This window comes from Atractosteus spatula, chromosome 5 (genome assembly GCF_055471065.1).
Source record: "Atractosteus spatula isolate fAtrSpa1 chromosome 5, fAtrSpa1.hap1, whole genome shotgun sequence".
Taxonomy (NCBI): Eukaryota; Metazoa; Chordata; class Actinopteri; order Semionotiformes; family Lepisosteidae; genus Atractosteus; species Atractosteus spatula.
The window spans coordinates 59,701,551-59,720,424 of NC_142710.1; the positions used below are offsets into that span (position 1 = coordinate 59,701,551).

An 18,874-nucleotide genomic window follows, 5' to 3' on the forward strand; every position below is an offset into this window, starting at 1 on the left:
TAACTGAAATTGCTATGTGAATTTAAGATTTATATATGCATGCTGCTGATTCTTATAATTACAAGACTGTGCTGCAGAAAGTAAGGGTGCCATTCATTACAACATACTGCAAAAGAGAAAAAGTGAGCTTTAAGTACACATCAGTGGAAACTTTACACATGTTTAATAATAATAATAATAATAATTGCTTACACTTATTTTCTGGATACTCCACTCAAAGCGCTTCACAGGTAATGGGGACTCCCCTCCACCACCACCAATGTGCATCATCATGCAAAAACTTGTTTTTTATGAGACAAGTATTTTTAATATTTATGTAAATTAGAAGAAAATACAACAAAACATACAACTCCAGACAACTGTGACAGATTTACTGTACAATAAGAGAGTCCAATGTTCTTAATATTGTGTAATGTGATTTGCAGTGTTGTAGGTGCAAATACAAAACTAGTACAATCAGACCATGATAACTGAAATGTTCTCTTTAGCATTATACTTACTTGCATTTCCCAATTTTTGGCAAACAGGGGTATTAATGTCAGAAGAGTAATGAAGAATATAAAATAAGACTGTCATTCATTTTACAGTTGAGCATTTTGTCATTAATGTGCGGAGCATTTTAAAAGAGCTAGGTACTGTATATAATATTATTTTTAATATCAAGTATCTGTATATTTGTACAGGTTTCTGAAGCATTTTAAAAAACATATATCAAGATATTGGATAAAATATTTTCTCCCCGTAATCCCTGTTGGACTTGGAATTCATGAGCTACTGTATGTTCATAAAGAGCTGAGTTCTTCAATATCTTTGATGACATCATTCCAGCATATCAGGATGTCATAAACGATGCATCTGCAGGGGTTATAGGTGACCTGTGCAGATTAATATTTTAACATTTTTATAAGACAATAATGATTCTAACAGATTTTATTATGTGCAGGACACATGTAAGCCTTACACTCTGCCTCAGTCCATAACTATATACAGTAGAATACGTGCAGTCTTCATTTCAACCACATACAAAACACCAATACAGGAGACAAATAGGACAAAATTAGAAATGGCCAGCTCTTCTCGTGCTATGTGGAGACAACACAGCTTTTTTTAACGCAATGTCAATTTAGGGAAGACCAGGAAGAAATGTGTTTTGAAGAGGAGCACGCAATTTGTTAAACTGAGTTGTGTTAATTGCTTTCCTAGTGGTTTTTATTTGAACAGATTGCCTGCTTGACTTGTAAAAATGAGACTGATTCAAGTGTTTAGAAAATTATGATTGATAATTAGTATCTTATATACTGCTTTTTGGTCCTCCAAGACAAGGGTTTGTTACTTTTGCTTAAACCATATGACTAATAACAACACTGAAGCATCGACAAATGCAATATTCATACATAGATGGTACAATTCAGTCCGAGCACCTCTGCCTAAAATTAGGGCTTTCATAAATAAAGCTACTGCAAATATCTGCTCAAGCAAATCAAATAAACGCAACTCTAACCCTCTTCCAAAAAGGAGTTTATACAGTAAAATGGTTCACGCTTATGTATATAGCATAAACTGCAAATTAAACAAATAAATGAAATGAAATACAAGTGGAAAAAAATGCACAAACATTTTTGTGACACAGGTGCTGCAGAGTGAGGAAGGCTCAGGGGAGACAAGGCCTCTCATCCTTTGGAATCTGATGGGTAACCATGGAAACCTCCCCACTAAAATGGAGAAAAAAAGTGTGAAGAAACTGTTTTAGGCAGGTCAAGGATCCTGTGATTGCATGTTATCTTACAAAATGGATCGATCCAATTAGCAGGGAACCCAATCTAATCAAAGGTGCTGTGACAGATTCTGAATATGTCTTCTTGACTGACTTAAAATGTGTTTACTTTGTAGTTTCCTTATTCCAACTATACCAGATCATACCTGCAATTCATACTTTATTCGAATGTGTATTATAAGCATTTTCAAAAGCACCAGGACCTAATTTGTAGACCTCACCTATACGCCAGTTATTTTATTATTAAACATTTGCCTGTTTATCAGTGATTTATTATGCAAACTCATTTGCTAAAGATCTGCTTCTCTCACTGTTAAGGGGAGTTTTGTAAAGAACGTTCAAAGGTTCCTACCAGGAAGCAAAGCTCAAACATTCATTGGAGAAGACTTATTTAAAAATATTTATTTTATGCCCCATTTTTCTGTTTCAGCTTTGGATACTATTTCTAAAGCCTCTTTTTCCAGAATACATAGATCATGTTAAATAAATTGTACTAGCCAAGAAAGCAAAGAGTAAACCACACAGAATGCATACATCAGCAATGTAAACTTATAGAGAAGAAGACAAAGCCTATGAACTACACCTTTTAAGGTTCATAATTGTGGGCACCCATAAGAAATTGTACCATGGTATACAGTATAAGTACCATGGTACTTCTACCATGATACATGTACTATGGTACTGTCAAGAATACCAGGGTACCATACCATAGTACTGGTATCATAAATGTACCATGGTACAATTTCTTATGGGCATCAGAGGTGTGAATCTAATCTCGTGGAGAGCTGCAGTGTATTAGTGTCTGTTCACACAGGACTGTGAATCGCCACACTAAAAGATGACCTCAGAATTACAAACTGCCCGCCTCTTTTCCTCACTTGAAATTTCCTTCGTATTTTCCGGATTTTTTTAATCATATGACCTCAAGTAAAATTTCCAAATCAGATGCTGTGATGATGTACACTTTGGCCATATCTGCGTTACTTTACCCCTGATGATAAAAATTAATATGGAAATCTGTACAAGCCGAGAAAATAAATTCCTACTTGACCACCAAATATTTCAGAATATTTGGTTCATTTCTTGCACATCTCTTACAAAAGAACCTCATATTTCATTCTTTAGTTCCCCAGTACTATAAATGGATAATGTCAATGCTCCTTTTAAGCTACTTAAATGTTTCATGCACCTCGTGCTCAGAAGTATATGCCCTTTAAATTGTCCGTAGTAATAAGCTTGAAACATTTTAAAATATATCTACTTGAAGAAATTAAGGATACGTTTTTTAAAATAGTAAAAATTCTACACTTGGTCACAAATCCTCACTTTTCAGCCACTGATATGTGTGTTTTGAGAACATATCTGCAAAAAAGCAATAAATATTAGTAGCTGACAACTCAGATGTCTTTCTGTCACTGAGTCTGGAGCACACCAGCCTGCTTATTTAGGGGCTAATTAAAAGCACTGGAACATCTTGCTGAAGGGCTAATTGGCAGTTTGCTTGTTAAGGGTTCCAGGGCTGAATATAGTCAAGGGAGCAGCAATCAGCCAGTTTTTTAAACTGGGCAAGGAGAAATAAGGTTCCTCTTTCAAGACAGCATGAAACCAAAGGTTGTGTAGGTGCTGGAGAGAATGCATTAAATGCATGATATGTCGAAGCCCCCGAGACTGTTTCTTCTTGTAGTTAATTTAAGGCTTTTTTACTGGAGCTGGAGCTGTAGTGGAGGGGTGTTAAATTCTATTGTTGAGATATGTTCTGCCTGAATTGGATAGCTTCAGCATTTTTGACAAGCACACATTCTCGGTCAAACCAATCATATATTTATTAAAACATGTAACAATCTCGCAGGACTCCACTTCCTTTTTTGAAAACGGAGTTCTAATAAAAAATGTGGAATATGAAAACAAAAGGTTAAAACATCACAAAAACCCAGGAAGAAAAAAAACAACCCAAAACAACCAAAAAGCAGAAATGGCTAAATCAGCAGAACTGTTCAATAAGTCGGACCAAAAAGCGCATCATTGCTTTGCGGGATATGCCAAAGGCATCTAAAGTTCAATTTCAAAACAATGTGTCTAGTCCAATCATAGAGAATTCGGTGTGCCAGATATCCAGATCTTCTGAGGCGGATGTGACAGAACGTCCTATGTCACAAGGAAACCATATAGACAAGATAACATATTGGAATGCAGCTTTAGAATAAAAGAGAATAAAGCCAGCATTTGTCATTATGTCCACAAAGTATTACAATTTCCGAATTACGAATAAGGTGGGTATCCTACAGTAAGTCTTCAGTTGTAAAATACCTTGAAAATAAGTTCAGAAGTAAAATTGAAGAGCTATGTTTCCCTTGTCATATGACGATTAATTTGTGTTCCAAGAAGATTACGCTCAATTCTATGTACAGTAAGTAACGACTGACTTTGTTGAGCTCTTTTATAATAAGGGGTTCTGACAGAACAACGCTCTTTAAGAATTGACATCTCTAGCTATGCCCTTAATAGACATTATAAACATGCTACAGCATCATTTAATGCTACACACTCATTACACTGCATTGGAACTGAAGTAAGATGTGAAGACGGGGTTAATTTTAAGTCCTTTCTGCATTAAGATTAGACTTCTAAGGCTGGAGTTTATGGCAGGAAGGGGGTTAACTGATAAGGATTCCAGATGGGAGCTAGGAGAGCTAGGGAACCCCTGGAGACTAATCCCATTTGGCCAAAAAGCTGTAAACTGGTCAAACACGTGACCTCCCCCCTTTACCATAATAACGGATGACGAATCAGAACAGTAAGGAAGGACTATATAAGCCTAAAGTTTGTACCGGCACTTTGAACAATACTTCGGTTTTGTTGTTTCTTGCGGGAAACAAGACTTCGGCTTTAATGTTCCTTGCGTGCAATAAACTCATCTGTTTAACTTCATCTCGGGATCCAGAACCTTATTCTTTCTGTTACAACAGAACCCAGTAGGCATTAGGACCAATCACAATTCTGAAGAAGTCTGCACAGCCTTCCACCATTCCACCTTTATGGACTTCCTCATGCTTCATCACCCACTCCAAGACCTAGTTATCTACTGTACTGCAGGTATTCCCACCTTCCTGGGATCTCAGTGCAAATAAATGGGACAGTCAGGCACTCAGTTATTTCACTCCTGAATTATGTATATGTATCTCCATTCTTATGGAGACTCGACTCAATTAAAAAGCTTACTAATATTTTGCAGTTTTATTTGACTTCAATTGTACATTCATTTTAAGCAGCATTATAATAAACATTAATTATTAGCTCCATGCTTTTGCCTTGAACTGAAATAATTTTGAAGTGCATTTTGTTTATTTGAAACCATCACTAATTCATGAATACTGATACTGTCTGCAGCTCGAAATTTAATATTTTGCATGTTTAAATTTAACTGTAGAGCATTTCTACTAGACCTCCAACAGCAGAAAAAAAATGTATTAATATTAAAACCATGGATTCAGGAAGGGAAGCATCAATGTTTGTGAAAGTTATTTTTTGTCCTTCTTACAAGGGACTATATATACATACAAGGGTTAGTGTGTGTGTATATACAGTATATAATTATGTTGATACATTATAGTTACCTGTAAAAACTGTTTCAAAGAACACAGAAGCATATAAACATGGAAGTATTTACTTAGGATAAGAAGGTACTGTAATTATATAGGCATAGTAATTATTTTAAACATCATTTTGAGCTTTACACAGATGCACACCATACAGTTAATAGCCCCAAAGGGGAAAGGAAAGTATTCGTATCCTGTAGTGAAACACTTGAGTGATGGAAAGGCCTGTGATCCACAAAACAGAGTAATGGGAGTACACACCCACAGTGAAGCACTTTTTTATGATCGTAGTTTATGAAACACAGTCACCTTAAATTTATTGCAGTCAGCAATGTGTGAATATAACTCTCTGTAACAGGAAAATAAATCTGCAAGGAGAACACTTTGAGTTCTAATAATAGGCTGAAAGGGGAAATTCTGCAGCATACAAAGAACTGGAAGACAGCAGACTTAAAAAAAACGTGTACTGTATCTTACTCTTGATCTTGATGCAGATTATTAATGTAAGGGTTAACCATAGTGACTAATGTTTCTTTAACAACTGAAGGTCAAGAAGTGTCAAATGACTCAGCATTGTGTTATTTTTAGAGCTTCACGAAGATGCGTTAACAGAAACACAACTTGCAGCCACCAGAGACCAGCCCCCAATATGTGACCTCAGTCAGCATATACAGTAATTGCTCAAAGTAGGAATTAAAGATTTTTCCCCAATTTATAATTGTATACTTTCATTTCACAGCTTCTAACATCATTCTTTTATGTTCAATCTGACAGAAACCCATAATAATTTAAACCTGAATACTGCGATAGCGGTGACTGTTTATAACCTTAAGAAGCGCTTGAGTATATTTCATTTTCCCTGGGTGGTGGAATCACCACATTCCTGGTGTCCTGACACAAACACGATTAGAACATAAAAACACACATCGAGGGACCAAGCATATACTTAGAGGAGGCCACTGGACCTGTTTTGTCATTTTGAAATACTGTACATTTTTGAATGAAGAGCCTCTGTTATATTACAATCCTAGATGTGGTAAAGTAGCTTGTTCTGCATATCTTTGCTCAGCAAAAAGCTTCCATTATTTTAAAAACATATTGCTTTCCCTCTACTCTGGCCCTGGTCTGTGTGATTACATTGCAGTGCAATACAAAGTCATAAAGTAAGCTTGCTATAAAACACAACATTTTTGAAGAGATGTGTGTGTTTTTTTTAATAAAGCTGATCATGATTCTAAATGTGTGCCAGGTAAAAATGAGTACTGTTCATAATGGAACACAACTTTATTTATATGGCAGCTTTTAAAATGCCTGCCATGAAAAAGGAATGTGTTCTAAACCAGAATGCACAATGAAGCATGCATCTTAATAAACATGTAACGCTTTCAGGTTAGAAATTTAGAATAGGCATTCTTTTTTTACATGAACAAAAGTTATAATGTATTTACTACATCTTTTAAAGTTCTTAGAATTTATTTTATGTCGAATGTTGCAGGATCATCTATTCCCAAGCACATTTCATATTCAAAGAATTGAAAATGGTTTAGTTTTAAACATACAGTACAGCACCAAATAGCAATCTAAGTGAAAGGATTTGTCAATGTAAAATAATCCTCATCTTTATGACTATCAGGTGTGTTTCAACAGCAAAAAATAAAGTGAAACAAAAAAACTTATGCGAAGCATGATTTCAAAATAACCTAAAACCCAGAGAACAGCTGATCATCATTATATATTCCACAGCTGAAGATAAGAGTATAACCATTGAAATAAAAGCTATAAGCAGTTTGGATTCATTGCCTATTCAGTCATCTTGAACCTGGAGAGAAGTGGAGTTGAGAGGATTCCATTGGAGCAACTCTTGCAGAGATAATATAGTGGATCATATTGGACACTTAGCTGAGTCTGTCAAGAACAATTAGATAAAGTCACCACTTAGCATTGATTATGTTGATGCATCAGTGGGTTTGCATCCTGTTCAACCAACAGTTGGACCGCTGGAGTCATTCTTATTGATCCTTTACCAATACGACATGATATCATTTCACCCAGTTGCCTGACTCTGCCAAAATTACTCTTCCACCTAGAAGCCACAGCATGCCCTACCTTTGTTGTCAGCCTTCAGCTCCTCCTGCAACAGGTCATTTTGCCTGTTGCCCAAAACAAAAGCGAGGAAGGAGAGGATGAGAGCATCCAGAATGCCGATGATCGCCAGGATATATGCCCAGCGCACAGAGCAGTTTCCCAGGGTGTATTTGCCAGTCTCTTCCCCACACATGTCCCTCACCACCTCCGAGTCCCAACCATCAGGGAAAATCATACAGCCCAAGACTAGGCAGACAGCTGTGGAGACAAAGAGATTAGAACAGGATCAGAAAAGCACAAAACACTGTAACGTTCTAGTACTGGAGAAGCATGACAAAACTGTACATTTTAGATATTGGAAACATTACTAATGATCATGATAAAGATGATAGTGAGAATATACAGTATGACAGTTTAACTAAACTAAAAGCAGTGGGGTCTCATAGAACTAGTTTCACAAATGAAGGTGCCAGACTAAAGTTAATCAAATTAAGGAATATTGAGGTGAATCTTTCAATAGTTGACTTAAAAAAAACTGTTCAGCAATGTTAATTTGTTTCTATTTTCTGATTTGTTGTTCACAAAGAAGCACCATTATCGATTTTTCTTTCCTGTACCCATTTTGCATATACACTGGTCTGTAAAGCATTTTAGAAAAAATAACCTGAAACAAAAGGGGCTTTAAACTCTTCTCTTACCTATAAAATAGTAATGATCATGTCTATTTTTTTATTTTTCTGCAAAATTAGCAAGTTCTTTCTCACGTGTTTAAGATATTAGAAGATACTGATTCACCCATTAAAGTGAAGCTGGTTCAACACATTTCTGGTCACATACAGTATCTACCAGTGCCGTTCCTCAGTGTTAGCTATCACATTGCCTTCATCACAGCATCAATCAGATGGAGACCCAGCTGCTTCCTATGGTCTATTTGAAGGACACACTGGTTTCTATTTGTCACTTTTATTTCTGTCATTTTTGACTGCCCGGACAAAGAGAAGAAACACAAACAAGCGGTATCCCTTCACTTGATAAAAATGCAAAGAACCCTTCCCACAGCCACACAGAAAATGACAAGCCAACGGTAAATCAAAATACAAAAGGTAAAAATCCTTTAGGACCAAACAAATGATTTACCTGCTGTTTCTTAGTGAGCAGCAAACAAAAACTTGAAGAGCATGTGGTTGTGTTCCACAGGGGTCTAAAATACTCTTAGTCTAATCCCATCCCATTGTCTAGTAGGTCTGAGGCTCAGATGAAGGCAGTGGTGTGAGGGATTAAATTGCGGATTCTACTTCTTCTACCAGTTTTCTGTGATTCAGTGACCACTGAAGGGGATGGGAGTCTATCTGAGTCCCACTCCTGAAACTAGCCGCACATTACCTGTGGAGTTCTAGAGTCCTAGTCATCTTTCAGTCAATATTTTTACCTATGAGTTTACTGTGATGTGAAAATGTTATTAGAGAAGTTCTTCGCTTAGGTAAAAAGGAAATTAAAAAATGTAGAGCATGATAATGGTCGAATTATTGATGAGAATTCCTACAAGTCTAATATGCTTTAAGTATTTTATAATATAGCCTCATGAAAAATTCACCTACAGCATTAAGTTCTGAACTCTCAAGCAAAAATCACTTACAGCCCACACAGACAACAATAGATCAATTATAGAAACCTTTTTTAGCAACAGAAATGACTTGTGGGAGTCTGCAACAAGCTATCTTGCCATGTTGGTGCTAATAACCTTGCGTCTTTCATGAAATGTTTGGATGAGAGCCTTGGTTCAATTAGGTACTGAAATCCAAATTAGCTTGATGAGTCAAACAGCTTCTAATTGTTAGCAACTGTTTTTACATTCTTTTTATGTCCTTATGTTCAACAACATCCACATCCCAATTATGCTGGAAAGTAAGTTAATAACTTACTCATGCAAGGTACGTTCCCACTTCATTTGGTAAAATGTATTTGCTAAATGTGGACAAACATTTCTAATTATGTCTTGATTAGGATTGGTGTTTGGAGAATGGGTCAGATTGTATTGATTTGATTGTTTCAGGTTGCAGGGCATTATGAACTAAATGTAATTCAGTATATAACGACAACTTCACAGATAAAATGTAATCAGTTGTTGTGCTCAATATAACCGAACAGTAATGAAATTTCCAAAGGATCCCCAGGCTGATAAATAAATCTCTGTCTGACAGCTTCAGTTGTCAGTGTTGAAGAAGTCTCCACCCCCCCCGAGAAGAAAAGCCTTTTGCCACATGATGAATAAAAAGCCACCTGAACAAGTTGTGCTGTGGTGTCACTTGCAATATATAGTGACAGCATGACAAAGACACACAATCCCCATTACAGCATAACAACAAACTCAGTTAGTGTTATAGCAAGGTATAGTGCTTGCTCAGCTTCCTGGCTATTATCTTGAAAGTACTGCACACAAAAATTCCCAATGGATTTTGAGTTTCATGGTTTCAATCACTCTAAGTAAGTAAACAAAAAGGTGAATCATTTGTCATTGCAGATCAACGAGACATTGGAAACGAAACCATTAAAGAGATCACTTGCTGTCTAGAAGTTCTGTGTAAAAAGCTTCTCAAAAGATTTGTAAGAGGTAATTGTGAGAAACTGTGCATAAGAAACTTATGTTCACAGGGCTCTACAGGCCTTTTAGGAAATCATTACTGATTTTACATCGCCATCCCCAAAACAGGGAAATGATTCTATTTTGTTCAAAACACCCAACAAGTGTTTTAAAAATGCCAGTTTTTCCATTTTCCTTTCTTCATTGCAATACTAGAATTTTTCGTCATGCACATGCTACAGTACAGTATTACAGAAAGACAGAATGGGCACACTGTCTTTGAGCAGAAAATTGCTGCTTCCCCCACCCTTTGCCCTGTATATACAGGGGTTCCAATGTAGTGATTGAGGCTCTGGGCTTCTAATGGGAAGTTCACACATTCGAATATCAGGTGGGGACACTGCTTCTCTACCTTTGACTCAGATATTTTACTCTTATCCCTCTAACAAACCTAGTCTTATGAATGGTTACCAAATACAGTATGCACATGAAAAACAGAAGCCTAAGACAAGGAAGATTAAGTAGAAACGACAAAGAAGAAGATTAAGAAAAAACGACAAAGAAGACAACAAAGTCTGCTTCCCTCAATTTCAAAGTCTTGGTACCATTAAGTCCCTAATTTCCAGTTGCATTTCAGATGGAGCAAGCAATATGACAATGAAGTAATGAAGAAAAATATTTCATCTGATTTTGAGGAAAAAAAGAAAGCTTGATAATATAACTGCAAATCGATGCTTTTCATTTACAAGCAGAATGCAAACACTTGTGGGTAGAAAGTGAAGAAATGACAGAAAGTATATTAACAGAAAGTATATTCATGACAGAGAACCTAAAAATAAATGACAGGTCTGGCATACAAATACTGACTACTCTTTATGGGGAAGGAGCCAAGTGATTTTCAACAAACTATAAATGTACAACTTTCTTGTTACATTCCATTCCAACAGCATATACACAAGTCTTAATTTTAAGTAGAAAAAGGAACTGATGAAAATGGCCAGTGGGATGCTTTTGGAGCTTTAGAACAGTGTATCTATAGGCAGGAAAGCTGTACTAGCTCTCTTCATCTAGAATTCTATCCCATGGGTCCAATTAAACTGCCATTATGCTTTCACACCCTAAGTGCACATTTATGTTCAGGTTATGTTAAACAATCATATAGAATGCATGGCAAATATTCCTTTTCTTCATCTCCATTTGATCTTAATCTGGTAGAAAAAATGGTTTGATGTATTTTGTAGAACTTTAAAATCCAGAATGTTTGCAATACTGGGTAAAAGTATCTGTATCTGTCTTAAAAACTACTACATTGAAACAAAAATGTTTGGCAAGCACAGTGAAAAGACAGACACAGAACAGCTTCGTACGGTCTCACTTTAAGCAGATGAACAATATTAATAGCAGAAAGAGAACGAGGGGAAAAATCATGCCTGCGCTTTATAAATGCCGGAAAGCTCATTATTATTCCACTGCTGACTGAGAAAATGAGTAATGATTTTTATCTCAAGGTAGGCTCTTTGATCTTCCCCTCAAACGAAAGCCGAAGCTTCGGTGTGGCGAAGGTTGATTAATTATTGATAATGAATGTGGCTCTGTGAAAAGGGAGGTGGGAGGGAGAGGGGCCTGGCTCACACATCACAGCCCCTGTACATTGGCCCCATCAGGTGTTTTAAATGCTGCAGTTCTTCAGCAGTGCCTCTGGTCTAGCCAACATGCCCCACAGATGCTCAGTGTACTAGAGCTGTGAGCAAGATCAGACAGAAGAGGCCAAACACAACAATCTCCCTTTGTAAGTGGTCATAGAAAGGCTTTGATAATTAATCAGTGAGCCCTCTATTGACCTAGAAATCTTAATGAGGCCTGTTTAATGTTTGTTTATCCTTTACAATATGTTGTGCAATCTTTTCTGTGTGAAATCCTTTCAAGGATTCTTTTTTGAAAAACACAAACAAACCTGTAAACCAACACTATTTCTTCACAATTGTGGTCTGAATTTGAACCAGCTTGGCTATTCTGCCACTACCTTCATGCCAACACAAGAGGATGGCTTTCCTCGAGCCTGCACAATTCGATTCATACTATTCTGACACACTTTGAAAATCCTAGTTCATACAGAAGGGTTAATGTAGCCAGCAGCAATGTCACCCTGCAACTCACAACTACCAACCCACTGAAGCTCAGCAGGTGTGAGCCCGGTCAGTACCGGGATGGGAGACCTCCTGGGAAAAACTAAGGTTGCTGCTGGAAGAGGTGTTAGTGGGACCAGCAGGGGGTGCTCACCCTGCAGTCTATGTGGATGCTAATGCCCCACTAAAGTGACAGGAACACTGTACTGTAAAAAAGGTGCTGTACTTCTGATGTAAAACTGAGGTCCTGACTCTCTGTGGTCCTTAAAAATCCCAGGGCATCTCTTGAAAAGAGTAGGGGTGTAACCCCAGTGTCCTGGCCAAATTTCCCATTGGTCTTTACCAATCATGGCCTCCTCATAAAACCCATCTATGAACTGATAGCTGGTGTGTGGTGAGTGTTCTGGTGCTCTCTAGCTGCTGTTTCATCATCCAGGTGAATGGTGCACATTGGTGGTAGTGGAGGGGAGTCCCTATTACCTGTAAGTTGCTTTGAGTGGAATGTCCAGAAAAGCCCTAGATAAGTGTAAGGAATTATTATTATTATTAATGTAACATGGCTCTTTTGTTGTCATCTTGTTACATGTGTTGCAGTGGTTGGTGCTTGTTGGGCCTTATAATTGATCTTTGGGCTCGCTGGGTTTGCTCACCAGCATGTGTGCTCTGCAGGCTTAGGGGGCTAGATGATGCCTGAGAGACATTGTATTCCAAATGCATACAAACCTCACATGTAACGTAAGCAAAGACTGGAGGAGTGATGCGCCTCACAAGTGTAAGCACACGAGAAGTAAATTATTTCTCTGTACACTACTATCTCTCTGTACATACTGTACAGCAGAAATGCTTGAATCCTAGAAATGCTTGAGGTCCAAACAGAATCAGATTTTAGGTTTTGTAATAATACTCTATGCTCTCTATACTGCACATATAAGAAACCCAATTAAGCCATAATACATAATGGACATACAAGCAAAGCATGACTGATGAAGAAATATTCTGTAAATACAATAGGAAGAGCTCCTACATGAAGATATTATCAAGCATTGAATTTACTGTCTGATTTAATGGCTTGATGGGGTGAGATCCTTAAGCATGATAAAATCTGTAAACAATGTCAGATACAACCCTTTTCATATGAAAAGAGAACGTTTCCATGTAAGGTGATTTAAAAAGAGAACATGGCTGCTTCTGTGCAAACAAAAAAAGTAACATCCACCGTGATCTACTTATAGGAAACATTTGGGACTGCAGCATCATGTGCCAGCTACCACACAGACAACATCTTGTTGCCGTAGTAACTGGAAGATTAAAAAAAGAAGTGCAAGGGTGAATACATTTTGTATTCTAAATCAGCCTTAATAGTAACTGAGAATCTCTGTAGTCTGCTAAAAACACCAAGGCAGAGACAACACTGACTGGTGTGAGTCTGGTCAGTACCTGGATGGGAGACCTCCTGGGAAAAACTAAGGTTGCTGCTGGACGTGGTGTTAGTGGGGCCAGCAGGGGGCGCTCACCCTGCAGTCTGTGTAGGTTCCAATGCCCCAGTATAGTGATCGGGACACTATACTGTAAAAAAGGTGCCGTCCTTCGGATGAGACGTAAAACAGAGGTCCTGACTGTCTGTGGTCAATAAAAACCCCAGGGGGTTTCTCAAAAAGAGTAGGGGGTGTAACCCCAGTGTACTGGCCAAATTTCCCATCGGCCCTTACCAATCATGGCCTCCTAATAATCCCCATCTATGAATTGGCTATCACTCTGTTCTACTCCCTACTAATAACTGATGTGTGGTGAGCATTCTGGCGCACTATGGCTGCTGCCACATCATCCAGGTGGATGCTGCACATTGGTGGTGGTGGAGGGGAGTCCCCATTACCTGTAAAGCCCTTTGAGTAGAGTGTCCAGGAAAGCGCTATATAAGTGTAAGGAATTATTCATTATTATTATTGGTGGAAACCACCAAATGGAATGCCTAAGTATAGATCATTGCAACTTTTGTCTGGCTCTGAATAGAAAGCATGACCTATGGTCTAGCCATTGACTGGGTATAAAACTGTGCTGACATGACTTGCTTTCTTAAGCAATCATACACCGTATCTTGATGACTTTTGATTTGCTGCAATTTAATTTGTCGTTCAGAGCGTGTCTGCCATGGACTGCAGACATATTCACAGGACGTTGGGCAAGCAGATGAGCTCCTGCTCGGTGGTCTCCATTATGATTATATCAGGCCTCATTTCCCACTGCATGTAATATGTTTTATCCCTGCAACCTCATAACCTACACTAGTTCTCAAAGGCACTTAGTCCACTGCAATCACAGTGGTCAGTGCCACAGTTGACTACAGAAACAATTTGCCAAAGAGCTGACAAACACATTATTCAAAATGGAAGCCATTTAGAACTGTTCATGTAACTGAAAGATCTCATCTATATTTTGTGGTTTTGTGTTGTGTTTTTAGCTCTTACAGCCCCTTTCATGGCCACATAGCCAATTACTTAATGTGGCTGTCATAAACCCTAATCAAATCGTAAATTCATTATGGCAAGATTATGGCCTTGTTGGCATTTAGCAGTCAGGATGTTCTGTTACATGGGCTACATGTCTGTTTGTTCTCTCTAGTCCCAATTATCTCCTAAAACATTCCCCATCTCCTATCAAGCTCAGTATAACATATTAGCAAGATTAAGATCAGGATATTATTAAGAATTTTAAAGCCTGCATTTTGTCTTATTTCTGTAATTTGGGTTTAGCGTAGTTACATGTTTAAGGTAATTACTCTGTTTACCCAAAAGTCATCATTTAATTTGACCTCCTCTTCATTTCTTGAAAAGCTGGGTCTTTAATTAAAACAATGAAGCATTTATTAGACATAAGACAATTTAACTATGGACTGTTCTTCTTTCAGAAATCTCCAGAAAAAGCAAGTGCCTCCAACAAGTTATCATACGCAGACCTCTGCAAAATACAGGCAGCCACTTCATGTCAAAGGCCCATAAACTGCAGTTGACAATGCCTACCTTACATTCTGAGTCCCACAACACAGACATATCTTTCCTGCATTGCTGAATGCAAATAAAAGAAGCTTAGAAATGTGGACAGGGCTGAGAACTAGAGAAGAATATGTTTCCTTGGCTATGAAACATTCTATCTCCAGGCTGCAATTCGGGACAGAGAAAAGGCAGATATATCCCCATCGTCTGTGTGCTGATTTGATTTGTCTCAGCTTCCTAAATTAATAATTGCAATTCAGCCCCTTTGCTAATCTGCCTAATTATCCAAAAAGGCTGGAGTAAAGTGTGGTTGCCGTTGCTGACAGAAGCACCTGACAATCAGCAGATTTTGCTCTGCGGCACCTCATCAATCTCCGAACAAAACATAAACCACCCTTTACCCTCAACTCCATGCACCAGTGGAGAACTCCATTTGTGTATTTGGCACTTTGATTGACAAGACTACTCTTTTGCCTTTTTTGGATCAGTTGAAGGTTAATATATCCTGCCTGAAAGCACAGAAGTGTATAGACTCTCCATGGGTTAGTGTACCAAACCTTAACAAGTGTATTCAATTACTGTATAGGTCTGCAGTATGTAAATTTTATATGCCGAACAGCACTGAAAATTGGTGTGGTGCTTTACGCATTGTGTGGACAAGAACAGTAATCCTTTCATGTGGGACTGAAGATAATTTGTCTGGGGGAGTCACAGGATGTGGGTTTGCTATGATACTTTCCTAGGGATCAATCAAGGACAGTCTATGCATGCTCAGTGTATTTCATGTCTGTTTGGATACCGACATAGTCGCACTTGGACAAGAGCAGAGCAACACGCATGAGGTATTTTTTCCTTGCATACTAATAATTCTGATTTAATGACCCACTACACTTGGTGAAAGGATTATAACTTTTATTTTCTAGTTCCTACCCCTGTAAATATTGATAAATATTGACAAAGTCATGCTTCCCCCCCCAACTCTTTATAATAACTTTTTCTATAATGCTCTTTGATTTTAATTTAACAATGACCGGTTGTAACAGGGGTTTACAAAGTGCGGTAAAATTACAATCACTATGAAAAGTCACTCTTTAAAAATGATGGATTGAGTGACAGTCAGAATAACTGGGCAATGAAGTAATTAATGAGTAATTGGGTCATAAAGGGATAGAACAGCTGTAGCCGACCCTTGTTCTGGAATGTTACAGTCCAGCAAATCTTAATCTTGCCCTTAATCCATCAACGTATAAAGCTTTCAAACTTTAATCGAAATTAAATTGCTCCAAGTTTTTAGAAATTGACTGTTTAAGAATTGCGCATAAATCATGCTGGATTGTAAGCTCCGTGAAGTTGCGGTGTGGGACGGGGTGGATTTTGCATTTAATATCAGTGTCTTCTGTGCGTTTGTGCGAGCAGGAAAATTAAATTTGTCACGAATATCACATATCCTAATCAGAAGAGTTGCAGGTGTAGTCTCAAAAAGCGAACACGAGCAAACAATTGCATGTTCTTACCAAGAGGCTTTAACGAGCACGAATTAATACTTCGTAGCGGTGTGCTTTATTAAAAATCTGAAGAAGTGATCAGTTTCTCACTGTCCTTCTTAAATAAACACGCGCACCAAGGGACGTGTAAAGAATCGACCCGTCAGTCGAGCCACGTGTTCAAAAAGGCTTGAATCTGCTACTTTACGAACAACAAGACCACTGTTGCACTTTTTATGCAAAGCACATTTGTTAACGTGAAAAAGAACCAGCGCGTTTTTTAAGGGGCACAGCGTACAAGGTTGTCGCGGGTAGTAAATAACACATCCGAGAAGCAACGCTGGAAAGTCCATCGTCTCACACCTGCGGACCACTATATCTTTCAGTTGTGATCTTTTGATCAGTTGACCTCAGACTGCAGCCTTTACACGAATAAACAGTCTTACATTTAGGGAGGAGTTACTATGTTAGTTCATTCGGTTAGGTGTTTTCTTTTAATTTTTAACCATGCTCTCGAAAATGTATTGCTTGTGTACTCCTTTCATTGGTGAAGAGACACCAGTTTCCAAATTACCGCTGGTACAACACGAGAGCTCATATTCACATTTTTAGGTATTAGTTTCCAGATCGATATAATTTAACAACAAAAAACAAAATTGAAAGCACGAGCATAATAATGTAACGCAACGGGGGCTCAGGCGGGCGCCCTTGCCGCATCAGGTCGGCCCCACACTGTCCGGGGCTCGAACCCGGGACTTCCGCGTCTCTCTGCAGCGACCCAGCACCGTGAGCTAAAGAGAGATCTCTCTCGAGCCCAGTAGCTGTAGTCCTGCTATCATAGGGAAGGGCGGTGACGTCACCTGCTCTGGTACGCCGGCTCTTACACAGTACCTGACGGCCGTAAGCGTTACACTCTCCCCCGCTTAAATCGCCGTCCCCGGCGAAGGGCTATCCCACCCCGCTTCTGACACCAATGTAACGCAACGGGGGCTCAGGCGGGCGCCCTTGCCGCATCTGGTCGGCCCCATCCCGACTGAGGCTCGAACCCGGGACTTCCGCGTCTCTCTGCAGCGACCCAGCACCGTGAGCTAAAGAGAGATCTCTTTCCAGCCCAGTAGCTGTAGTCCTGCTATCACAGGGAAGGGCGGTGACGTCACCTGCTCTGGTACGCCGGCTCTTACACAGTACCTGACGGCCGTAAGCGTTACACTCTCCCCCGCTTAAATCGCCGTCCCCGGCGAAGGGCTATCCCACCCCGCTTCTGACACCAATGTAACGCAACGGGGGCTCAGGCGGGCGCCCTTGCCGCATCAGGTCGGCCCCACACCGTCCGGGGCTCGAACCCGGGACTTCCGCGTCTCTCTGCAGCGACCTAGCCCCGTGAGCTAAAGAGAGATCTCTCCGCAGCCCAGTAGCTGTAGTCCTGCTATCACAGGGAAGGGCGGTGACGTCACCTGCTCTGGTACGCCGGCTCTTACACAGTACCTGTCGGCCGTAAGCGTTACACTCTCCCCCGCTTAAATCGCCGTCCCCGGCGAAGGGCTATCCCACCCCGCTTCTGACACCAATGTAACGCGACGGGGGCTCAGGCGGGCGCCCTTGCCGCATCAGGTCGGCCCCACACTGTCCGGGGCTCGAACCCGGGATTTCCGCGTCTCTCTGCAGCGACCTAGCCCCGTGAGCTAAAGAGAGATCTCTTTCCAGCCCAGTAGCTGTAGTCCTGCTATCATAGGGAAGGGCGGTGACGTCACCTGCTCTGGTACGCCGGCTCTTACACAGTACCTGACGGCCGTAAGCGTTACAATAATATAATGATCATACACTTTACATTTCTTTTTGAAGTACAAAACAGGTGTTCCCCCTACCTTAAATGTACGATTAAAATTGTTCAAATACCATGTATTCATTACAGAAAGCAGCGGAGACAGTTATATTGCAAATAAAAAATGTATTTATTTCGAAGAGTACGGGACATTGTGAATCAGTAAAGACGTTAAAAAAAACAAGCCGTTGTAGTTATTTTGCAAATAAGTAAAGCATTTTAAAAATAGATTCTTATTGACGGTAAACAAGCCGATCCACCTGCAGCTGCTGGCTTGAACAGCTCTCAGAGCCGCGATTGGCTAAACCCCCGAACAGCTCGGGCCGCGATTGGGTGAAGAATGAGAATCGACACTCTGATTGGGTAAAGCGCCACAGCGGAAGTTCTGTGTGTACCGTATGTGCTGTATGAGCACG

General features: G+C 39.5%; 1 protein-coding gene across 1 annotated transcript in view; it reads right to left on the reverse strand.

Moving 5' to 3' along the window:
* Positions 1-7,178: 7,178 nt before the first annotated feature.
* Positions 7,179-18,874, reverse strand: part of lhfpl4a (LHFPL tetraspan subfamily member 4a) — a 59,046-nt gene continuing 47,350 nt past the window's right edge. The window contains exons 3-4 of the mRNA XM_088915804.1: positions 7,477-7,713; positions 7,179-7,189 (exon numbers count right to left, since the gene is read on the reverse strand). Coding sequence (XP_088771930.1) covers positions 7,179-7,189; positions 7,477-7,713 — 248 coding nt within the window. The remainder of the gene's footprint in view (positions 7,190-7,476; positions 7,714-18,874) is intronic.